Source organism: Oreochromis aureus, linkage group 10, assembly GCF_013358895.1.
Source record: "Oreochromis aureus strain Israel breed Guangdong linkage group 10, ZZ_aureus, whole genome shotgun sequence".
Classification (NCBI taxonomy): domain Eukaryota; kingdom Metazoa; phylum Chordata; class Actinopteri; order Cichliformes; family Cichlidae; genus Oreochromis; species Oreochromis aureus.
In genome coordinates, this window is record NC_052951.1 from 16994776 (window position 1) to 17020129 (window position 25354).

The 25354-nt window shown below is 38.8% G+C and overlaps 2 protein-coding genes across 3 annotated transcripts in view; both read left to right on the top strand.

Annotated features, from left to right (window-relative positions):
• LOC116323461 (short transient receptor potential channel 4) overlaps positions 1–8452 on the top strand; it is a 32277-nt gene extending 23825 nt beyond the window's left edge. For both annotated transcript variants that reach the window (XM_039617874.1, XM_039617875.1), the window contains 8 exons: positions 290–429; positions 525–725; positions 840–961; positions 1298–1493; positions 1591–1782; positions 5627–5668; positions 6079–6168; positions 6777–8452. In XM_039617874.1, coding sequence (XP_039473808.1) covers positions 290–429; positions 525–725; positions 840–961; positions 1298–1493; positions 1591–1782; positions 5627–5668; positions 6079–6168; positions 6777–7457 — 1664 coding nt within the window. In that variant the 3' untranslated portion in view covers positions 7458–8452. The remainder of the gene's footprint in view (positions 1–289; positions 430–524; positions 726–839; positions 962–1297; positions 1494–1590; positions 1783–5626; positions 5669–6078; positions 6169–6776) is intronic.
• Positions 8453–13144: 4692 nt separating this feature from the next.
• On the top strand, positions 13145–24652 carry LOC116323463 (periostin-like). Its single transcript, XM_039618762.1, has 16 exons — positions 13145–13466; positions 14862–14960; positions 19523–19587; positions 19695–19852; positions 19957–20121; positions 20237–20383; positions 20509–20650; positions 21435–21647; positions 21737–21871; positions 22058–22206; positions 22611–22747; positions 23311–23441; positions 23612–23742; positions 24085–24187; positions 24276–24343; positions 24572–24652. The coding sequence occupies exons 1-16, from the start codon at positions 13348–13350 to the stop codon at positions 24650–24652; spliced, it is 2043 nt and encodes a 680-aa protein (XP_039474696.1). The 5' UTR covers positions 13145–13347.
• The last annotated feature ends 702 nt before the right edge of the window (positions 24653–25354 follow it).

Consider the following 25354-nt stretch of genomic DNA (forward strand, 5'->3'; position numbering starts at 1 on the left):
CATCATGTATTTGTGCCAGCCTGTAAATGTCAACATGGGAACATTGAAAACTGTGATAATGAAATTTGGTAGGCATGTTTGTTTGCTAATGTACAGTAGCTCACATTTCCTCAAAGGGCATGTCAATAAAATAGCCAGCCTGAGTCAGGGGTGCTACAGTAGTTGCAGATTGAAGAGAAAATAAGGAGTCTTTTTATCTTTACAGTCCTCAATGTTTTAAAATAATATGCAATCATATAAAATGCTAATACTGGACACGTGCTCTCTTTTTCTATAATCTAATTTCTAGGATTCATCTGGGCAGAGATCAAGCAAATGTGGGATGGTGGTTTTCAAGACTATGTTCATGACTGGTGGAACCTGATGGATTTTGTCATGAACTCTCTGTACTTGGCCACTATCTCCCTGAAGATTGTAGCCTACACTAAGGTAACCACTAGTGCTGACAATAGAGTATGCAGGCTGTGACCTTTCTGTATGCTCAAGTTATCTGTCTTTTTTTTTTTTTTTTTTTGCTCATCCAGTACAGTGGAAGTAAACCCAGAAACCAGTGGGAAATGTGGCACCCGACACTAGTTGCTGAAGCAGTGTTTGCCATTGCAAACATTTTCAGTTCCCTGCGCCTCATTTCACTGTTCACGGCCAACTCTCACCTGGGGCCACTGCAGATTTCTCTGGGGCGAATGCTGCTCGACATCCTGAAGTTCCTCTTCATCTACTGCCTGGTAAATGTTTGCGCACGAGCAGAACAAAGACAAGAAGTGGAACAGTAAATTATATGTGACAGAAGAAGTGAATGAAGTTATATAATTTCACCCACGCGCTGCATTTCTTTTCAGGTTCTGCTCGCCTTTGCTAATGGCCTGAACCAGCTGTACTTTTACTATGACACTAAGGCTTCAGATGAGAAAGGAAAGTGTAAGGGCATCCGATGTGTGCATCAGAATAACGCTTTCTCCACGTGAGTTTGCATGAATCCTGTCTTGCTTGCTCGTGTAGTGTGAATATGTGATCTTGTGAGAGAGAGAGAGAGTGTCAAAGAAAGAGAGAGCTGTGCGTTCGTGTATATCGCTGTTACTTGTTACAAAATGTGGGAACTCAGTCAAATTTTCAGTTGCTAAGAAAAGCTGGTGTATTAGCAGAATCTCATTAACACTAAGTGAAGAGGTTCCTTCAGTTTTTTTTTAAACCATCCTGCAACTGAATACATTTTCAACTAGCAAGGACAGATTTTATTTACTGCATGTATCTGTACTGTTTAGCAAATTTGGCTTACATCGCATACGTTCTCTTGCAGATTATTTGAGACCCTGCAGTCTCTTTTCTGGTCTATCTTTGGTTTGATCAGCCTGTATGTGACCAATGTGGATGCTGACCACCAGTTCACTGAATTTGTTGGTGCCAACATGTTCGGGGCCTACAACATCATTTCGTTGGTGGTGCTCCTCAACATGCTCATAGCCATGATGAACAACTCCTACCAGCACATTGCTGTGAGCAGAAAAACAAAAACACTGCATACAGTCATGTAAGTGTAACAGTTCAACCAAGACATTCATTCTTATCAAATATACCTCAATCTGATTTCAGGACCATGCAGACATTGAGTGGAAATTTGCAAGGACAAAACTGTGGATGAGTTATTTTGAAGAAGGAGGCACTCTGCCAGCCCCTTTCAACATCATCCCAAGCCCCAAATCATTCTGGTACCTCATGTGCTGGATCAAGAAGCAGGTGTGGAGGACAAGCTCCAAGCGCCCTGACACCATTGGTACCCTTGGGGTAAGGCTGGTGTCAAAAATGTTTGTATGGTTTTCACATACAGAGAGAGAGAGAGGGGGTTGGTTTGTTTGAAGAATGAACATAAGGAATAATAGGCTGAAAGATTTTATTGCTGTTATCTTTTTAACTACTAACTGAGAAATTCATACTAATTCATAGTTTGTAAATTAGTTGTGGTCAGAGGTTTATGACTTTACAACGGCCATTCAAGGTTTTATCCACTCCAAAACCAGTTCTGATGTGTGTTTGGGATCATTGTCTGGTTGGAAGACCCAGTTGTACAAGTTTCAACATTCTAGTTGTTGATTTTACGTGAAATTGTAAAATTTGGAGGTTCTCCGCCTTCATTGTTCCACCCACTTTGTACAATTACCTCACCTTTACTCCTTCAGACATACTGTACCTCTTGTCACTGTGACCTGTTTGGTCACAGTGCTCAATATTTGTCTCACCTGACCATAAAACTTTGGTTTATCCGTGTGGGCAGCTGCAAATTTCTGGCAAAGGTGAAAGTGTTAGTTTTGGAGCAGGGACATCTTTCTTGGACCCTCTCAGCCCATGGATGTAAAACATGCTTTACTGTGGAGACTTGGTCTTCTTCCACATCTTGGCAAAGATGTGGAAGAAGACCAAGACCAAACAACTTGTACTTACATACAAACAAAGTTGGGGGGTCACGTGACGTCAATGGCGGAGTAGCTGTGTTTCTCGCCCGCTCCCGCAGCTTGGCATTTGTTTAGGCCTTTATATATGTCTTACTTGGGTAAAGTTTCTGTTTATTTCGACTTTTAAACTGCGTACGATGCCAAGCACCCAGAAGAAGCTCAACCTCGGGTCAAAACCGGGCAAATCCGGAGAAAATCACCCTCCGCTCAGCGATCATGCTGTAGCGGTAATGGCGGAGGCCCAGTCGTCCCCACTCCTCGGCCAAATGGACGTCGATAAATTGGTGGAGAGGATATCGGCGGAGGTGTTGAGGGCTGTGGAGACCTCCTTTGAGAAGAAGATTGACCCGGTTCTGAAAAGACTGGAAACATGCGCAGCTAACATCTCTGCATTGGATGTTAAAATGAAGGAGGCAGAGACACGCATATCAACGCAGGAAGATATTACAGCGGGATATGGCGCCAAGATTTCCGAAGTGGAGCTTAAGCTGGAGGCCGCTTTGGATAAGATTGATGACTTGGAGAACAGGAGCCGACGGTGTAACATACGTGTTATTGGGCTACCCGAAGGCAGTGAAGGTACCAACCCTGTGTCTTTTTTCAAAACGTGGTTACTGGAGTTGCTGGCTGTGAGTTTCAAGGGCGGCACTGTTAAAATTGATTGCTGCCACCGGGTGCTTGCACGCCTCCCTACCAATGCCCAGCGGCCCCGCGCCGTCATTATAAAGCTCCACAACTTCCAGGATAAAGCACGGATCATGCAAGCGGCCAGGAAGAAGCAGTCCTTACTTCATAACGGTATTCCCATTATGATATTCGAGGACTTCTCCGCCGCTGTTCTGAAGAAACGCCAGGGATTCTACCACATCAAACAACGCCTCAGGGAGATGGGTATCCCCTTCGCCATGATGTACCCGGCTGTCCTTAGGATCAAGATCGATGGCCAGGAGAAATCCTTTAGAACCCCAGAAGCAGTCTCAGCTTACCTGGATAACGTACCTCAAGGGGCGGGACCACGCTCATCCTCAGTGGCTCCAGCGGACTGTTGATCTGTGCTCCTATCCCATACGTGAGGCATTCGCCAGTCACTCATCTCCTCCTTTCTTTTTACTTATTTTTTTCTGTTTATTATTGTTGGGTTTTTTTTCTGTTTGTTTTCTTTTTTTTTTTCTTTTTGGGTCTGCGCGGAGATAATACCCTTATACATATAGACTATTTTATTTAGCCATTTACAATCCGAATCCTTGTTTTAGCTGCGGGCGGGCAGCTATTTCACGTTACTGATTGAGAAAAGACTCGTACTCTGGTCCGGCATCTTTCTATGTCCAAGTTGGAAAGTTTGCTTGCGCCCCCTGCTGGGCGTTGGAGACCTTTGTCTGACCTCCATACTCACTGGTTTCTTGACGGTTCTGTTTCTTGTAAATAGTTTTTTGTTAATTGTTAGCAAAGCAGGACGTTTGTTTTTCTATGTGTATTTTACTTGCCACTGGTGTTGTAGAGCAGTGTTTGGGAGCTCTACATATCAGCTATGCTTTGGTCACCTGAGGTTGGCTCCATGCTTCTTTCAAATATTGTATGATAAGTGATAATTCAGTGTTAAATGTTTGTTCCTGGAATGTAGGAGGTATACATAACCCTATTAAACGGAAAAAATATTGAGTTTTCTTAAGAGGAGAATGTCCATGTTGCCTTGTTGCAAGAAACTCACCTGTCTCCTCAGGAGCATCTAAAACTGAAACGTGATTGGGTTGGTCAAGTTTTAGTTCCTCCTTTACGAGTAAGAGCCGCGGTGCAGCCATTTTAATACATAAACGCCTACCGCTGACAGTTGACCAAACAATTTGTGTGATAAGTCTGGTAGATATGTTTCCTTAAAGGGCACCCTAGGTGGTCAGGCAGTGTCATTTCTGAATATTTACTTTCCACCAGTACAGTCTAACGACTTTATTGCTCATACTTTCTCTTCCTTTTCTGACTGGGTTTGTGATAATTCTGTGATAGCCGGTGATTTTAACTGTTATTTTCTACAACTAAGGACAGATCCCCTCACAAACAAATTCAAATGTCTACAAGGGCCAAAGCACTGTTAGATACTTGTAACGAACTTGATCTGGTTGATACCTGGCAGACTGTTCACCCCAACGATAAAGAATTTACTTTTTTTCTGGTGTTCATAGAACAAGTAGTAGAATCGATCTCGTTTTCACCCCCAAACGATCACTAGGAAACATTTTGAGATGTACAATAGGCGATATTATTATTTCAGATCATGCACCGTTTTTGTTCAGCTAAGTGATCTAAATCCTGTCCCTCGGTCTCATAACTGGAGATTTAACAATTTTGATTCACGACCCAAAATTGAAATATTTTTAAATGATCAGCTTGAACATTTTTTGAAGGTCAATGCAACCCTGAAGTTTCTCCAGGCCTGCTTTGGGACACCCTGAAGGCTTACACCCGTGGGCTGATTATATCATATTCAGCAGGCCTGAAGCGGAAAAATCAGATGGAACAACGGAAATTAGAACTGGAATTGCACGAACTGCAAGCTAAACATAATGAATCACCTTCTGAGCAATTAAGGAATGAAATTCAGGTGGTTAAAAACGGCTTTGGAGGCACTACTGACAAGAAAGGCTGAGAAATCTCTTTTCTTCATGAGGCAGAGGTTATATGAGTTTGCTAATAAACATACAAACAAAGTTGTTTGAACTCATAATGTTGAAGTCTGGAGTTGTATAGGAATGGCTTCAAGAGTGCTTCCTGATATGACTAGGCATTTTGCTGGAGTAATAGCGGTGATTGAGAGCTGAATTTCCATCACTTGAGCTGAATTTTATTTTAAAAATAATCAGGCAACTTTACTTATAAGAGAGAGTCACGATTTGCTGCTCTGCTTTGTCTTGTATGACACTGAACGAAGTAACCCAGTGAAAAAAGTGTTAGTTTCTGTAGAAAGTAGAATTTTCACTTTATTGCAGCCTAATTTTAGAGGGAAACTTTTTACTGTTTGATGGCGCAGCACTCAGGAGACACACATATCGAGCCTCACAGATAGCAGAGTTTACAGAAAAGTGTGATACTGTGAAGAAAAACAAAATATGTTTTAGGTTTTTTTTTTTTTTAACTCATCTCCCACTCTTTCTCTAACCAACCTCTGGCATCTGATGTCTGTGTAGAGGCGAGCCGCAGAGAACCTGAGGATAAACCATCAGTACCAGGTAAGTGCAGTCTCTTTGAAAGCAAGCTGAAAATAATTACATTCTCTCACCACTGTCTGTGTATGGGTGTGCGGCAAACACAAATTGGCCTCTTTAGGTTTCCAGCTCTCAGTTTTCATCCATTCATTTTCTTAATTACTTTTACAAAAGGGGGAAGGGAGGTGGGGGTCAAAGGGTGAGAGGTGGATACACACAGGGCAGGTTCAACGGAGGGCTGACACCCTGAAGCGGACGTTTCATAAAAAGCTTTTATGATGTTTCACAAAATCAGCCAAAAAAACTCAGAAGGATTTACATCACTTTTCGTTGTAGAGGAACACATTTGTCTGTTTCCTGTCTCATTCATTTGAAGTTTGTATTGAATAAACTTTCAGATCTTTTGTGTTCAAGATTTTTTTTAATTGTTGTAGGAGGTACTGAGGAACCTGGTGAAACGTTACGTGGCCGCCATGATTCGAGATGCCAAGACAGAGGAAGGCTTGACTGAAGACAACTTCAAGGTAGTCTTCCTTCTTGAATGAATATGAAATGATTATGTTTGAGAGTTATTTATCATCATGTTTGCATATTTTTCTTTTTTTGCATTTTGGTTATATTTAATCTTTTTTTTTTCCATTAATATTATGCGTTGACTGTTAATGCATATGCTTTAAGTACATGCCTGGAAGTCATCAGACAAACTAATCACAGTCATCCACTGACAAGATAATGATGATGAGATAATATATAAGTGGATATATGAGGAGGTGGTTTAAGTGCTGACTAATCCAGATTTTCATCATAGCTCAGAGGTGATTGCATTGTGACTGTTTTTTTCCTAGTTTAACAGACATAAAATTCAACCATGATCATACAGAGATAAATAATACATGAATTCATAGTCTAGACTACAGGCATTTAGAGACGTAGTGTTGCTTTGTCTCATAACTGTTTTTGAGTCAAAGCTAGCTAGCTAACTAGCTAACTAAGCTAGCTAGTTAGTATTGATATTTTAACCTTTGCTAGCTATCTTTTTTAGCCAGATCAATACAGCTCAGTGTTTTGCTGATACCAACAGTGGGAGCTAGTAGTTACAAATTTCACAGTCAAGCTGCTCTTTGTTTTTTAGGAGCTGAAACAAGATATCTCCAGTTTCCGTTATGAGGTGATGGGAATGATGAAGACAGGAAAGTCAGCTTTAAATGTGGCAAAGGCCAGTGGCAGCTCAGTGGAATCCAGCCTTGCATACCCTAATTCCTCACTCAAGGTCTCTGCTTGCCCACAGAGCACCCAGATGAAAAGCAAATTTAATCGATTCAAAATCACTACATCCATCCTCAAGCAGGGCAGTTCAACAGCTGCACCCAGGCCACCTGAAGCCTCCAATGGTCTACCTAATGGATTCATGTCCCTGGTCTCTGATGAGAGCTCTGGTGAAATGTCAAGCCAGAGGAGAAGCAACCCCAAAGATGTATCTGACTTTGGTTTGTTCCAGAAACACCAAAGGGGCAACAACGAAGCCTCATCAAGTGCAGCAGAAATCTCGAGGGAGATGTACTCTTTGTCAGAAGAAGCAGGAGAGTCTGGGGACTCAGACTTAGAGGAACATATCGCTGGAGAAAAGAGTGAGAGGAAACTCCTGGAAACAAAAAAGAAGGAAGAAGTCGAGGAAATTAAGGAGGAGTCGAACAGCAAAAAATGCTTGGAGCAGTGTGAAGAAAGAGAAACCGAAGAAAGAGAAAAGGACTTAACCTGTACTGACTCAGTAGCTGATGAATGTATGTCTAGCTCATACAAAGATGATGCCTAAGATGTGATGAGATGTGATCAGAACTACAGGTCCAGTAATGCTGGATTAAACACACAGAGACTGACAATCAACGTGAGCCTCGAGTGAGAATTGTGAACATGAGTCGAACTTTTCCAGTTATTACTAAACTTATGATCAGCTTTGATCTTTGGAGACTCAGGGAGGCCTCTGGTTTAACTGTTTTAAACGCTGTTATATTAGCAGTGGAAATGCAGCAACATTGTTCGAAGCTCCGTGTAAGCATTACGAGGAATCAAATTTAAGGATTAGTATATTTCGTTTTTTGACCCTAGAGGTGATTGGACAATAAGGATTTCCTGAAAGAAAAAAGCTTTTTCTCCCATCTGATATGTGCATTTCAGTTCAAATTGTCCTGTTGGTTGCCATATAACCGTCTCTCTCTACCTCTTTTTTTCCCTCTACCCTTAAACATTTAACTCTCTCCATCATTATCTTATTAGAGCAATAGATGTGTTCTGTTTTAGACGTGACTTTCTGCCTTACTCTGTCTGTTTCTGCACTTTACACACTTTAAAATGGCATACAGTTTTTTCAAAGATCGCACAAACTCTGATCATTGCAACAGCAATTCTGTCAAAGTTTTCTATGCAAGAACTGTGGATCATGATTCTCATCACACTGATGAGGCCGACTGTAAATTCAGCGCTGACAGTTCAACCCAAGTATTCTCTGTAAAGTAGGGCGTGGCCAAACTATCTGAGATATACATTATGAACACAGCCGATCAATTATTTAAAGCAACGTATTATTCAAGTTTTGTCACTCAAGAATAAACTCATTATTTTGAACAGATCTGCTGTTTTTAACTGTTAGTTTAAGATGTCATGTTAGTTTGAATGAATGGCATTATAGAAACTGAAACATAAATCAAGAATAAATATAGAAATACACTCTTAATTTCCTGTCTCCTCTTTTGTTCATTGCAAATTCCTGACAGGCATGAACACAATAACTGATACTGTTAACTGTATATCTTAATAGTTAACCTTTTGCATGGATGGATGGATGTTTACACTTAAACATTAATGATGTTTGGAGTCTTTTGTAGTGACGTGTTAAATCTAAAGAAAAAACTTGACAGTTATTAAAAATTACTTTAAAAATAAAAGAAAGACAATCTTTCCTTATAGGTGTTTATTTATTTAATGAAAAACACATTTAAAAGCCATGAACCCACAGCAACACAACACTATGACCTGATTATAAGGTTATGCATGCAGGTACCCACAAAAACTAATGCATATGTATAAAAATAATGAAATGGTTAATAGTTGTTATGCAAACTGATATTCTTTTAATTGGGTCACACAGTACCTTTCTATTTAAACAAGTCAGCCAAGCATCACCAAATGGTCTATTTTACTCTTGAGGCTCATAACAGAGCAGCTAGATTAATTACTGGAGAAGGGGAATTATAGTACTCTGTAAAAGTCTCGTTTTACCCATCATTTCTCTATGCTTTCAAGGAGCCTGACTTTCTGGTATATTTTAGTGATTTGGAAAAGTGGTTCTCCAGGTTTTCTGAAGGTCTTTTAAAGTTTGTCTTTGTTTCTGATAATGACTGCTTTTTCACTTGTTTTCAGGCCTTGTGCTTGATTATTTTCAGAAGAATTTATTTTCTTCGTTAAGCCGCTTTACCCTGAGCTTTCAGTGTTCAGTCAAGCTTAAAAATGCACCAACTTCAAGGCATGAACCAGTGTTGTGTCTACAGATAACAAACAACGTAGCTGAGAACCAATTTTGAGTCGTGTCTTTAGGCTTTGTTACTTTGTTACTAGCAGCCTGTTTTTTTTTTTAAAAAAAAAAACATAATTTTTGTCATTTTTTGTGGAGAATTTTTGACAAATGGCAAAGATAATATAGTTTGGCAGCCATGAAGTAGTATTTTTGCTACTTTCAAAGAGCTATTAGCCAAAAAATTTGCTTATCATGTATCTCCTTACTATCTACATTCAGATAAACACTATCTGAAAATCAGTTTCTTAAGAAATTTAGCAAAGACCTGATACAGGACCAGAGAAATGCATGTGGGCCTTCAGCTGACCATATACTGTTTGCAGAGTAGAGGTGGGTTTCAAGTAGTGCTTTGCCATATCATACCATCAGTGATAATACTAGTATAAATTCATATAAAACTATTGTGATATCACTGGTATTAGCAATACCATGCCTTTTCCTTTGTAAGCGTGAGCACATTGATCCAAATATCATTAGTATCAATACCAATGCTGGTATTGGTATCGGATCAGTACTAGCATGATAGGATTGATATGTTGTTTCTATCCTCTAAGTTGAATATCTAATCCACTGTGTTAAATTGATTTTTTTTTTTTTTTTGTGGAAATGAAAAAATATACTTCAAACATGTACTATGAAAAATGTCTATCTGCCTCTTTGTGTTGGGTGTCACGTCTATTTTATAGCCTATAACACATTTGAACAGCAGAAGATGAACCTTAAGAGAGGCTCTTTAGAGACACACACATTTACATTACAGGTCTCCAAGAAAAACAAAACCTAGTTTCAAAATACATGAAAAGCTGTAAAAAGTTGTAATTTGTTGTGTAAACTGATTATTTTGGAAAACAAAACTCACAGTGATTTAGTGGCCATTAAAATGTCTTCAGAAATTCCAAATTAGTGATGATTCATCTCATAAGTCGTGACACACAGAAGTTAAATGTATTGATATCAGTACTACTGGCCCTCTCTTTACTTGGTTGTGATCTCAATATCAAATTTGAAGTGGTTCCCTGGCACACACAAAAACAAGACAACTTTAGGTATTGTTAACCTAAAGTGCTAAACTGTTAAGTTATACTCTTACTTAAAGTTTCCAAGTGAAACACTACCTAAGATGTTTTTGTGCTTATATCCGCTGAAATAATTTTCAAAGCTGGTAGCACCTCGGCAGTGCATTGGCAGCTAACTTGTTTACCTGCAGAGTAGAAGTTATTCTTAATGTGATTACGTTTATTAAGTTTATCACCCTGTTAACAGCGTGAACAGACCAAACACTACTGCGTTATTGTCATGCACTGGTGGTTAAAACATATGACTTCCTGGAACAGATGTCACATAAGGTGAGTGAAAGTACTGCACAGAGCTCCTTTCATTCTTTTTTCTTTTTGCCTCAGCAACAGTTGTCGTGAAATGTCATTTCCACACACTGCAAGGGCTAATTTGCCAACATTTTTGCACCACTTTAACATCTCTTTTGCTCCCAAGAACATCATGAGTGTGAAAATGTATTACAGTGATTATACAGTAGTACAAAAAAGTGGAGAAATGGGGTTTAAGCACTGTAATTAATAGAAAACCTGTGCTCTACACGATCTAACAGTAACTATAGTGTGCACTGTGGTCCTGTCTGCATCATAAAAACACAGTTCAAAACTTTTACAATTTCTGTAAAACTATAAAATTGTTTAAAATTTCATCAGCTGCCGCATATGTTTCCCCACAGACTGGATATTTTTTGTTTTCTCTGAACTTTCTGTTGCTTTCCTATTTGTGCTGCTTGGCCTCTAATTTCTAATTTCAGTGAACAAGTGACCGAGCAAGTGAAAAGGAAATGAAATATTCAGCAGCTGATGAAATTCTGCTCCATGTGGGATCAAAAGGCTGTACTGAAATGCTCCTGGGCTTATGATAGATCTTCCAACTTGATTGAACCAGGCTGTCACAGACACAGAAACACATGAATAGATATCTCCTAACATTGCATATTTAAATGCTCACAATTACGTGTTTTAACTGCTGAAGTCTTATACAGTAGCATAATCTCGGTTAAGAGCAGTGATGTGACTTTTAAATGTGACTAAAATAACCTGAAATGTCTTTTACATTTAAAATTGAGTGTGATTTGTTTTCTGAAGGAAATAATTGATATAGAATACATAAAATAGTAACATTTTGACCACTTTATTTAATTAAAATTAAATATATATATATATAATAAAAGTAATTTACCTAACCCACAAAAAAATGTGTTCAAGGATCAAAACTGCAAAGCTTACTAGTCTTTATAAAAGTTCACACATTCAGGGTTGTGTTAGATTTATTAGATTAAAGGCTGTGCTGGCTCCTTGTAAATTGCGGCCTGCTCTGCAACACTCAAAGCCTAACATTTACTACCTAATCAAAACTTACTAATAAAAATGTATGACGTTGTGAAAGGTTTTATGTGTTAAGTCCCTGTCCTTACATATGACTGTACTGACAAATAATTCCCAGTAGGGGGAGACGTCATACATAGCACAAATTTCCTGCTGTGATTCCTGAAGAAGGTAGAGTGACAAATCCAAGACACTATACTTACAGTATAAAGAACCGCTATAAATACACATAAGCTCTATTCATGGATTTTAGAGGATTAGAGGATAACTTGTTAATATTAAAATACAGTTACAATTAGAGCGAAATTTCAAAAACAGTGGACTCAAAGACAGAAAGATGTTTCCAAAGTCAGACTCTTGGAGACTGTTCATCTGTCATTTGTGGAAAGACAGAGGTCGTGTGAGTTCATAAGAGTGAGTACATATTTTCAGTTTAGCGCAAAGCTGTTTTAACCTTTGTTTTTAAAACATAGTCCTCATCCCAAACCCTAACCCCCTAACCCCTAACCTCTTACTTTACTATATTTACTGTAAAAGAATAAAACATGCACTCTTGGCGTATTCGTTCTCAAACAACAGCGATGAAAGAAATGGCTCTTGGTCCAATAAATCAACCTTGTCTGAACTGTCTCGACCTGCATGTGTAAAGTGTGAAGCACACCTGTCAAAAAGTCAAGACTGTACAGGAGGATGTCCGGAAAGCCTGTATTCATGATTAATTTATTCTTTGAAGCTGTATCAGATCTGGCTTCAATGTTGGAGATAGAGACAGCTGAAGGGGAAAGGTAGGAGTAAGCAAAAGTTGAGCTGATATCGATGAACATGACAGCAGGGAGGATGATGGGAGAAGAGGAGCGCAAAAGGGAGTTCACGGGAGGTTGATGGAAACGATGAATCAATATGATAAAAGTTAAAGGGGAGAACGGTGGGGTCCCAGGGGAGGTGTGATAAAAATACAGTCAGGTTTCTTTCAAGCGTGTCAAGAGTAAAATACCGAACTGTGCAGATTCACCACAGTGGGTCTTCATGCATGATTTACGCCTTTATTTTATAGCATTTTTATATCAATTTAATTTACATTTTGTTGCCAGAAGTCTCATGAAGAGAGATCAGAGGTATGCTTAGAGCCCGTGTTTAGGTATTATTGTGAAACTACAAGTGTTTTGATCTGTATCTTAAAATCTGCTTTTCTTTATGGATCTTTATTGGCATCTTTTTTCATTGCAGTGCAAATTCTGTGGGTGTTAGCCTCAGAAAAAACCTAATCCTCTAATATTTTACATACAATGATCAAATCATCACCGGTTTACATACTTTAAACACAATTCACAGTTTGGAGACAGGCGGGCACTGCAGCTTGTACAGCAACGTAAAGTTGAAGTACAGGGTGCCCTTGGTGCTCTGGGATGTGACGGTGGTCAGCAAATTCATGCAAAATTCATAAGAACATGAAGGAGGAGGAGAGTTAGTGGTGGAGGAAGGATTTCGACTGAACAGAAGGGTGTATGCGGGTGGGAGAAGGATATAATGGTATGGAACAGACAGTGAGGGACTAAAAAGGAGTGGGTGTGTTAGAGAGAAGCTTGTTGATATAAAAGCTCCCTCTCTCATGTGTGTTCCCACATATCCTGTGTGTTTCTTGGGACTCCTGCGTGTGTGTGTGTGTGCGTGTGTGTGTATGTGTGCACTTGAAAGACAAGAGCAGTGTGTGTTTGAGCCCTTGCAGCACTGAGGACTGATAACTTCACAGGATGCATCAGCTTCTGGTGGTGACCTTACTGTTGGTGGCCTTCTGCAGTCTGGAGACCACAGCTTTTTCAGCATATGACAAGATAGTCACCCACAGCCGCATACGGGCCAGGGATCAAGGGTAGGTAGACTTAGTATTTTTCTTATCACCTTGTTTGCAGGTGTAAGAACATAAATTGTATGATCTGGCAATAAACTGTAACATTTGTAACAAGCTGATACTGCATCAATTTTTAATGTGGTTTTAAATGTTACTGAGCATTACATTTTCATGGACAGATCAGTCATATTGATGAAAAATAGGAAATAGCGCTTGATCGTCAACATATTTAACATGCAAAAATCAACAACTGAAGTCCAGAGAAATCCAAATACTGTAAGAAATAACCCTTACTTTCTAATGTTTTTCTAGTGTGATTCTTATTGAAATATTCCAAATATCATGAATCATGTATTTAATAATTATGTAATTAATGTAATTTAAAATTCACATTTAAATTGAATAAGATGAATCTTCTTTAAAATGATATTTTGGATTAAGACTGAAAATGAACCAAATAAGTAGTTCAGTCTCTTGGGTGGTTTTGACCATACTGCAAGTACAGTACACTTGCAGTGTACATTACAGTAGTAGATACTGTACATTAGTGTTTTTTCTGCTTGATTAATAAAGCGCCATTATTATTTGCTGAAATAAATGTCTGCTAACTTGAAAAAACCCCACAAAACAGACAAAAAATGCACATGCATCAAATTTTGGTTTTACGTAATACACTATATGGACAGAAGTGCTGGGCCACACCCCTTTATCTTTAAATTCAATTGTTTTTGGGGTATAAAATCAAGCAGCTACTCAGACAACCTGTCCTCACAAACATTTGTGAATGGGAATGGGTTGTTGTTAAGAACTCACTGAATCCAAGTATGGTACTGTGTTAAGATGACAGCATTGCAACAAGTCAGTTCATGAAGTTTCTTCCATCCTAGAAATTCCACAATGAACTGTAAGTGCTATATTTGTAAAGTGGAAGCAATTAGGAACCACATCAACTCAGCCATGAAGTGGCAGAGTTGATGTGATTCCTGACCTGCAGCTCTTAGTGTGTAAAAGCTGCCAACACTCTGAAGACTGCAGAGCTCTAAACCTCCTCTGACATTAACATCAGCACAGAAAGTGTGCTCAAGGAGCTTCATGCTTATCAGTTTCCATGAGTGAGCCGCTCCTGTGCTTGTCATTTGTCGGTGACCCAGTACTTTTGTCCAAATAGTGTATTATTAACATAAATATTGCATATTTGATATGTGTAAATTGCTTTTTTCTGCCATGCATTCTTTTCCATTTCATACATACACACCTCCCCACATCTTCTCATGGTCTTTTTTGTCAACTTGTCTATCCTTATCGCCTTCCTTCCCCCTGCTACGCTCGTACAGTCCCATATCCTGACCTTCCTCCTGATCCTTATGTTCTTTTGTTACTCCCACCTCACCCTCTCCTCCCTCTCCTGTCTTACAGACCCAATGTGTGTGCTTTGCAGCAAGTCACGGGGACCAAGAAGAAGTACTTCAGCACATGCAGGAATTGGTACAAACGCAGCATCTGTGGCAAGAATACGTAAGTATTTACTGAAAGACTGAATGGATCTAATTAGTGCATATTTTTATTATTATTTGCACTGAAATAGACTGGTCCGATCAAAAGTGCAAACCACACCCAGCTTTGTCACCCATCAATCAGCAGAGGCCCAATATGTTTGACCAAACCCTTTCTGCACCCTCAGACTTGTACCTCAGTTTATCTGAACCTATAGGCATCTCGCTTTCTCCTCTTAACCTTCGCTTTAAAATGAAGTTGCATGGTTCAAACTGGTAATGTCAGTTTTCATCACTAAAATGTTTATCTTAGACTTTGCAAGTGGACACCACACAGTTTTCTGCACAGTGAATCTCTATATGCATGTACTGCTGTCTTTATTCTCATCCAGCCCTCCCTTACTCTCAAGTCAGGGCATGCTTTGTAGCCAGTGGTTTACTCAGTTGTAGACTTGCTGATGTAGTAGCTTAGCAATAATTGGTATGGGACTTCCCCTACAGCATGTTTCAGATGTTTGTAAAAATCAGTGTATTGCATATGCTTTTAGTGTCTGCATAGAGAGTCTGTAGAGTGGGTAATTGTACTTAATTTGTGCCATAGTCCATATGTGAGTTGGACTAGTTTTTTAAATGATTTTTCCTTTATTTTGAAAGAGTTTTTTGTTTATTTGTCTTGTCCCAGGATTTATGCTTAAATTTAATTTAGTCTTTGTGCATGTATGAAAATAATAAGAAACCAAACTTTAGGGTGCTTGTGGTGGATTTATTTATTTAGGTTATTTCCTGCAGAATGATTTCATAAAATATTACATGAAACGCACCTAAAGGAGTGTAAGGCTTAGTTGGAGCTGTTCTGGTATACTTAAGTGCAGTAGCAGCAGAAAATAATATACACACTTACTCTCTGTCTTTAGCCCACATGCACACACAAGAACACACATGTAGACATACACCCGTCTGTTTTCAGTCATGCAGTCAACTGGAGCACCTGTTGTGGTATCGATAAGGCTGAAAATGGGATGTGAGCTCAGGGGTGAGTCATTTTCTCCCAAAATAGTACAGCAGTAGACATGAAAACAACCAGGAATTACTGGTCAAAACATGTAGATTACGAGAAGCTAATAGGGGTTTCTACGATAAGAAACACAATTGCTTGGCCTCATCGTTACATCACTACCAAGTCCCATTAGGCTGTTTACAAATTATTTTGTCAGCTCTTTGTGTAATGTGAATATGGCCTGTTCAAAACGTTTAAATGAAACAATTTCTATAATAGGATTTTGTTAGCTGAAAGCAACTGAAAAAATATATTTCAATGCATTTAACTTTTTTCCACTTTATAATTTAATTTCTTAGTGCATGCGAAAAGTTTGTAGTGTTACAAACAGCAAAATCTACACCAAAGATAAGTAAGTTTTTCCCACAGAAAACACTTTGCTAAACAGCTGGAAGTGTTCAGTATATTCTCCTCTTATCTGCCTCACCAGTACACCACTGGCGATAGATTGGATCACCCAGAGAGATACCCTGTTTTGCTGTGGTTAGTTGTTTTGTTCTTTTCCAGTGCTGGTGGGTTAGTCACACACTTTCACGTTTAATCTTTTTCAAATGGTTTTGTTGCTGTTGAGTATCCTGAACATGTTTCCAAAACTAAACTTTGATCTTACACTGCTGATTAAATGCATGTGTAGTTTCAGGTCACTATACCAACCTAAAAGTATTAACTATTAACCTAACATAGTTTGGGAATTGCTCATGTTTCTCTTGATATAATGGTACCATAGGATCTTTTGAGGGTTTCATTTGAATTGAGCTGTTGGATGAAAGAAGTGTTTTTTCTGTTAAAGAAAACTATTTGCAGGAAGCACAGGACGAGTGATTAAAATTAAGTGGACTTTATAATAAACCACTGTAAGAGTCAGATTCTTAAAGATGTATTCATTTAGAGGAAGTCCACACCCATCTATACAAAAAAAGCCTTTCTACACAATATTAAGACCAGACGGATGAGGATGGAACAGAGACTGTTCATTAGTGATTACAGAGGATAAAAAAACACTCCAATGTCTTTATCTGGTGCCAGAAAACCCCACCTTAAGTCTTTGTGTGAGTACAGTGAGTGTGTGTTTGTGTGTGTGCGTGCGTGTGTGCGTGCACCAAAGCCCCATATTTGCACATCTGCTCATCTGGAAGCCACATTGATTTGTTTCATGCTGTGATACAACCAGGGGCCTGGCTACAGTGCACTGGCTAATTCTGTTTCAGTTCTCTGTTGAATCTATTATCCTGTCAGAGCGTAGCTGGGGAGCAATGACTTCATACCTTCCTGACGGCCAGTCGTGGAGGGGTATTTATGTATTTTATATTACCGAAATTAGTGTCAAAGCAAAGAGGGATTGCTCTATAAGCAACATGCCTCTTTGCACAAGATGACTAATTCAACACATTCAGCAGAATCAAACGCACACAGAGACGTTTTTCTATAAACACACAAATACTAATTAAATGGATTAGCTTTGCCAAGCGTGAATCTTTGTAGAAAGTGTGTGTGTACATGCACATGTGTGCTTGTGTGTGTGTGAATGAGGTTTTCAGTTGAGGGGACTTGAATCTACTTGCATACTGACTATGGTTGTGTTTCTTGCTTGTTTGTTTGTAAGAATTACATTTTTATGCTCAGAACATATTAACTTTTATGCAATTAGCAGCTATGGTTGAGGTTGGTGTACTTACAGTATGCTTTTTAAAAAAAAAAAATAGAAATCAAACTTTATTGATTGATAGACTGGTTTATTGTAAATCATGAAAAACTAATGTGATCATGTGGAAACACAATGTTTCCATTAGAAAAAGGCAGAAAAACCTCAAGTTCTGCAAAATGTAATGAAAGTGTAATGAGCTCAAAGGAAAACTCTTTGAGCTCATTACACTTTCATTACTAATTCCTGGGACTGAAAACTCAAGAAGTGTTTCAAATTAAACCCCAGTACCGGTTATTCACTTCCTAGTTTGTCTTAGAAGATGTTTGTTAACTGGGGACTAATTCTACTCAAATACTGTCAAATTATCTATGGTTTGTTTGCTCCGAGTAAAACTTCTCACATTAGAGCTACGGTACTGTCTTGTGTCTCATTATATTAGCCTTGTCACACCTCATTCTTTCATTCATGCCAATGCAGAAGAGTGCCAGCTCAGCTCCACAGCTTATCTGGTGCTTATCTTGCATTTTGTCATGGAACGGGGAAAGTAGGACCCAAACACAGGACTCTTTGATGCAGACAGTGCGTTTATTTACACTGCAGTAATATGACACGACAATTAAGTCCCCGTGCTCTGTGTCTCCGCACCCTCTGTGCTTCTGTCAAATGTGCTCACTGCCCTCTCATCTCTGCAATCCTTCTGGAAAAATCTCAGAGGCAGCCGTTAGAAAGTCCACAATTGCGGCAGACTCACCTATTCAACTGACTTGCTGGGAAACTGAAGGGAAGTCTTGCAGCGATCCAGCATTGACGGGCAAGCACCACACATAAACAAGACAATAAGACAAACCCACCAAATAAAAACCAGTCCACAAACACCCCTGAACACTGGGTTACCAGACCCAGGTCCATGACATATTTCTTTGAGTTACACTTTTACAAGTTTCGATAAGCCTTTATTTCCACCTAAAAAATAAATGAAGTCGACACAAGACATTGGCTTTATATCAGCTTTTTGCTTTTTTGGAGACTTCCTTGGGAATTAGATAAATGACCAAGAAAAAGCCAGCAGTGCAGCAGACACCCCTGTCTGTTTTTTTAGAATGAAAAGGAATGAAATTAAAGAATGAAAATCTGTGAAGAATGTTTTCCAGAAAATTTCCAGACTACAGGATTTGACTTGACAAGTGAGACATCTGATAGCAGTCTACTGCACAGAAGAGAGAAAACTAATCAACTTAGAGTTTTACATATTAATGTAACAGATAACGGTCTGTTTTTGATAATAATGCTTACACATGATCCTGTAATTTCTTTCCTTCTTTTTTTAAGACAGAAAATAAGTTACTGGAGATCTTCCCAGTCACCTAGTTTTTCTAGATTAATCTCCTGTTGGGAATTTTTGAGCTCTTTGTCACGTTTCTTGTGGAAATATGAACCATGTAAATGTTTTTTTTCTCCTTTCCAGTCTGCTTAACTTGTTGTTTTCTTGACAGTATTTTTATGTTTAATTCATTTCAAACTTTTTTTTATAAGTTTACTACGTGGTGTTCAGGTGAGCCAGTGTCAAGAGTTACTTCCTCATTTGTTGTTTTCAACATCCTCATTCCCAGGGCTCCTCATTATCTCACAGCTGCACAGGTTTTTTGGGGGTTTTTTTAATGACTCATTTATTTTAGTTTGTTGAGATGGTATAGTTTTGTTTCGGTTCATCACTTTGTGTTAGAGTCATGTAGACTCTTGCTCTGTTTGAAATTTATATGATAAAGATGCACAACCCTGAACAATTAAATTATTATTTTTATATCTGGATGAAATTAATTTATGTTTTTAATGATTATCTACTTATTGAATAACTCACTGCTCTTTTAATTTTTTTTGACAGTATGGTTGTATATGAATGCTGTCCAGGTTATATGAAACTGGAGGGTACGAAAGGATGCACTGCAGGTAGGTGGCTGGCTCAACAGCTTCATTCAAAATCAACTAAAAATTACAATATATTCAATATATGAATATTTCCTCTGGTTTCTCACAACTCTCAACCTCACCACCAGTGGCTCCCATTGACCATGTGTATGGTACACTGGGCTTTGTCAAGGCTACAACCACACAGCAATATGCTGAAGTCTCTAAACTGAGAAATGAAATTGAGGGAAAAGGCGCCTTCACCTTGTTTGCACCTAGCAATGATGCCTGGGATGAGCTGGACCCTGTGAGTAAACCTGTGTTTAAAACCTTACTAGAGAAATGCATTTACAATAGTGTCTGCTCACACACAGTTATGCTTTGATGAAACTAACACTGTGATTTTTAAAGGCTCAACGATCTGCACTAGAGAACAATGTGAACATTGAACTCTACAACGCTCTGCATTACCACATGGTAAACCACCGTGTCCTCACCAAAGACATGAAGAATGGCATGACTGTCAGTTCCATGTACAATGAAGAGGGGCTGCACTTCAACCACTACCCAAATGGGGTCAGTTTATGAACGGTGTAGACAAGCGCAACGCTGCATGATTATTACAATTATATCTATAAGAGCCAATTAAGGCATTGATTGTTTTATCTTCATAAAATATTTACTTCCTAAGGTTGTTACAGTGAACTGTGCCAGGATTCTCCATGCTAACCAGCTGGCCACAAATGGTGTGGTGCACGTCATCGATCGGGTAATCAAGGCTGTGGGGAACACCATCAAGGATCACTTGGAGTTCAATGAAGACCTTTCCTCTTTTAGTGTATGTAACTATTCTCAAAAATGTTTACAGTTGTACAGTTCGCCATTAACAAACAGCAACTTCTATTCAACTCAGTTTAGCATCTGATTCTTAGAAAAATGTTTACGTCACGTCTTTTTCCCCAGGCTATAGCATTAGCTTCCGATGTGATGGACAAGCTGGGTGAGCCTGGCCAGTACACTTTGTTTGCTCCAACTAATGACGCCTTTGACAAAATGAACCCAGACTACTTGGAGAATATCATGGGAGACCCGGCTGTTGTTAAAGGTACAGTAAAAATGTGATGCACTAAAGAGAGCATAAAGTACAACCTTAACATTTTCACATATTGGCATTGATCCTGCAGCCTGGTTAATATGCTAAAAAAGGACCACTACTACTACTACGAGCTACTATGAGCTGTGTGCGGCAGCTTCACACAGCTGATAGTAGGCCCGAAGACAAATTGATATGAAGTGGACTTTGATCTTGATTGAGCTTGCCAAGTTAAAAGTTAACCAATGTAATCATCGTTTAGGCCCTTTCTGCAAAATAATGTGTAAATATAGGTACCTATTCAAGTCCCACATATAATGAAGTCCTTAGTGAGAGGCTTCTTCTTGGAATAAATTCCAATAAATTATCAGAGACTTCCGACACAAACAGGCTTTGCAGACTAATGACGCAAGGCCAGCTTCCAAAGACAAGATTATATTAGAGCCAATGAGTAATTTGACCTGCATAATAAAGGTGACTTAATTTGAAATTTTGCTTGTGTTTCTAATGCATTGCTTTTGCAGGCTAAATTTGTTGGCTTAACTTGATAGTCGGGCTCAGCTGTGGGTGCAATCGCATAAATAAATGCCTAATGTGAATAATGAGCAGAGAGAACATAGGTGTTTGATTCATCTGCGTACCTGTAATTCCTGAATAACACATCACAGCACGAGCTTCACATAATAATTAGATATTTGAGTTGCACAACTATGTTCAACTTGTGTTTATGTTTATTTAATTACTCTATTAAATGTAATTTATTTTGCCTTTCTCACACTTTGACCAATCTTGTCAGCCCTGGTGAACTACCACCTGTTAAAGAGTGTCCAGTGTGCAGAAGCAATCATGGTGGGATCGATCTATGAGACGGCAGAAGGCAGCAACATAGAGATTGGCTGTGACGGTGACAGTCTGACTGTGAACGGCATCAAGATGGTGCTGAAGAAGGACATTGTAGCGACCAATGGCGTCATCCACCTGATAGACCAGATGCTGATCCCAGACTCAGGTACAAACACATTTTGAAGTTGTTTAAATCGTTTGGCGTGTTCCTTTTAATGGGTCACAGGCATGTCTTTTTTGTATTGTTCATGTCAGCCAAGGAAGTGAAATCGTTACTAGAAACCTCCCAGAGCACTTTCAGCAGGAAGTTGTCTGAACTGGGCTTAGCTGAATCCCTGGGTCCAAAGACAGAGTACACCCTCCTAGCTCCTTTCAACAGTGCCTTCACTAGTGAGTTGAAACATGTTCTTATCTATAGAAAAGTAGCACTTTTTTGTGGTTATAATATTTTGTCTTTTACAAACCAAAAATATTACAACATATGCCACACGTTTTAATTGCAAGGCATTTTGCCTTATTTGATCAGGATCTAAAACTATCCATCTTTTTTAAATCTCTGACATTTCTCTCTGTCAGGTGAAATGATGTCAATGGACACAAACATGCTGAGACTCATTTTGGAAAACCACATCTTGAAGATAAAAATGAAACTGAGTGAGCTGTACAACGAACAGACGCTGGAAACAATCGCTGGCAAACTGCTACGAGTCTTCATTTACCGCACTGTGAGAATTCTGTGTGTGTGTGTGTGTGTGTGTGTGTATTGTTACATTAACCAAGTGAAATCTGAAAGAAAAAGAGAAAAACCACAGAAAGCAGTAACTTTCAAACTAGAAGTCTGATTTATATGAGTCTTACCAAGTGTGGGGTATATTGTTGCTGACTTTAAAAATCTGTAAACATCTAATTACTCCAGCTTTTGGCAGATGAAGTGTGTTTCTGCTCCACTAGATAACATATTAGAGTCAGCTGGGTTTAATTTCTCCACAGAAACATTGTCTTATTCTGATTGATGACAATCAAAAAAGAAAGGCTTACAGCCCTCCTCCACACAAGCAAATAGTTACCAGATTTGTACAGTGAATTTTAAACCTGTGGCTTAACTTTATGAATGCTCTTCTTTTGACAGGCTGTGTGCATAGAAAACACATGTATGGTGCGTGGCAGTAAGGAGGGGAGCAATGGGATGCTCCATTCTGTGAGGTCTCTAATCAAACCACCTGAGAAAACTATCTATGAGCTCCTGATTGCTGACGGACGTTTCAAGTAAGAGCAAAGTGTTATTCTAAAATACTTGTTGCTGAAAATGATTTCTCTTTGAGTAAAGTGAGATTTTTATCTCCAGTAGTGGGGATGGAAACAGTGATCGCACATTGCTTGTGTGTGTAATAAAACAATGCTGTTGATGATGCACTTTCAGCAGAACATTTCTCACTGTGTAATTAAAGGCACCAGTAAAGGTTGGTGATGAATAACTGAGGAAAACAAATCTGTGACTCAGTGGGACCACACAAGAATGCAAATCTCATTCAAACCCTCTGTCTGAACTTCACTGCTAACACTATAATCCTCCCGGCTTAAAAGAAAAACCTTTTTTTTTAATCTGTTCTGATATTCATTGTGTTATTGCAGTTAGAGCCATTTTGCTTGTGCAAATATACAAATATAGAATATAAATTTCTTTGGGGAATTTTTTTTTCTGTCTGAACCACAACACTAAGGCTGTGGTAAAAAAGTACTTCCAGTGGATCATTAAAATCACCTGATTTCTATTTTATTTCTGCATCCCTGATTTTCTTCTTTTCTTTCTGTTATTTGAATAAATGTAGGAAATTCCTGTCGTTAATGGAAACAGCAGGTCTGTATGATCTGTTAAAGCAGGAAGGCTCTTACACCGTCTTTGCACCAACGGACGATGCCTTTGTCGACCTCAGCAAGGAAGACATGGCTCTGCTCAGAAGTGAGTACCCCACTGCAGTGAGCACACATGCACTTGTCTTTTGAAAAACCCAGCAATGCTGTCAAGGTAGCTTCATCTAATAGGGAACTATTTGATGCAGAAATGAGAAAAAACATTGTTTAACATTGTGTAAAATATGAATTATGATTGCTTCGTATTGACATCGACAGGTGATCTAACTGTTCTGAGAAACATCCTGCTGTACCACTTCAGTAATGGTACCTTCATCAATGGAGGATTAGAGGGAGGAGTTACCAATCTGCTCAAAACCTTCCAGGGCAAGAACCTGCAAGTTAAATCTGTATGTCATCTTTTAGAGTTTTTTTTTTTTAAATAAAAAAGCCAGCACCGAGTTTCTAAATCCTTCTGGGACAGTCATAGAGCGGTAATTTCAGACGTATCAGCTAATGAAACTCATGAAATTATTCTTAGATTAATGTTTAAAATTCAGCCCAAGGGCAGAAAAACTTTTCAAACTCAGCTCAAAGTGTGATTTGCCTCAGTTTTGCATGTTGGACAATTGTAGGATATTAGTAACGTTAATAAATGGAATTCCCAGCTCTCACACTGCATTCTTCTTAAATGACTTAAATCTTCTTAAATTTGTGTGAAGGTAACGTTTAATTGTGTTTGGTTTTACCAGGTAAACAACTCTATCCTTGTCAACTCTGTGGGTGTGCCAAACAGTGACTTGATGGCAACAAACGGTGTGATCCATATAGTGAAGAATGTTCTTTATCCTGGGGGTAAGAACGTATGCTGTGTGTTCACCTGTATGCCTGGTTGCATTCTGTTTGTTTGATATATATTAAATGTGATGTGTATCACTTACAGACCTTCCTGTGGGCCGTCAGGACCTCCTGATCCTCCTGAGGAAGCTGATTAAGTACATTCAGATAAAGGTAGTGAAGGGGACAGACCTTGCCTGTTTTTTAGTTTGTCTCGTCAGGACCTCCTGATCCTCCTGAGGAAGTTGATTAATTTTATTATTACATTCAGATCAAAGCTGAAAAGGTAGTAGAAGGGGAATCCCTGTCAGGTGACTATTTGTGTAGAGGTTTCACTGGTTGACAATATAACATTTTCACAAATATACATTTTGACATTTCTGTTATGCTTTTTTCTTTTAGTTTGTCTCTGGATTCTTCAGTGTTTTGATCTGTTCACCATCAACTGAGATCCCAACCTCACACTGTTCCTTCCTCTTGTAAGTCTCCCATTTGATGATGGACCACAGGTTCTCACTGGGGTTCATCTGTATGATGTTTAGATATTTTTGCCTGAGCAGGAACCTAAAACTAATTTTATTACTTCACAGAAAGGACTATCACAACAACTACTCATTATGTTGAAGGTAAGACCTACGGCTAACTACACAAAGGACTTGAATCTGCACTTATTTGATTTACAATCTGCATTGATCATGAATAACAGACATTCCTTTAAAACAGATGCATATTCTTGCTCAACAATACAAATATGCATAAAGTGAAATCTGTCTTGCAACCACATTATTGATTCATGGCTATCTCTTGTGCTTTTGGGCACTCAGTGATGTTGTATGGCCTCAGAGTGGCATCTTGGCGCTTGACTTTCTCTCAGTTCATGGGCAGTTATTACCAGTTAAAAGTCTGGACTTCAGAACACTGCAATTTAAGACTGCTGCATCCCTCTGCAAGATATCTTATTAGACAGGCACCATTTGCCAAAGGAAAAGTAAGACCTAATAATTATGCACACCTTTATTTGTCATTATATTTGTATATATCTTTTAATCAACACAAATGAATATAAGAATTCTGCAAACCTGTATCACTATCACTGTATGATGTTTAGATATTTTGCCTTGGATCCTTTGTGGTAATGTAGAGGCCATTGCTGATCATTTGACATTCCTTTAAAACAGGTGGGTT

Coding starts and splice junctions, on each gene's coding strand:
- LOC116323463 (XM_039618762.1), top strand. CDS start 13,348: ATGCATCAGCTTCTGGTGGTGACCTTACTGTTGGTGGCCTTCTGCAGT. Junction 19,853..19,956: donor CCTGGGATGAGCTGGACCCT/GTGAGTAAACCT, acceptor TGATTTTTAAAG/GCTCAACGATCTGCACTAGA. Junction 21,872..22,057: donor TTTCAACAGTGCCTTCACTA/GTGAGTTGAAAC, acceptor TCTCTCTGTCAG/GTGAAATGATGTCAATGGAC.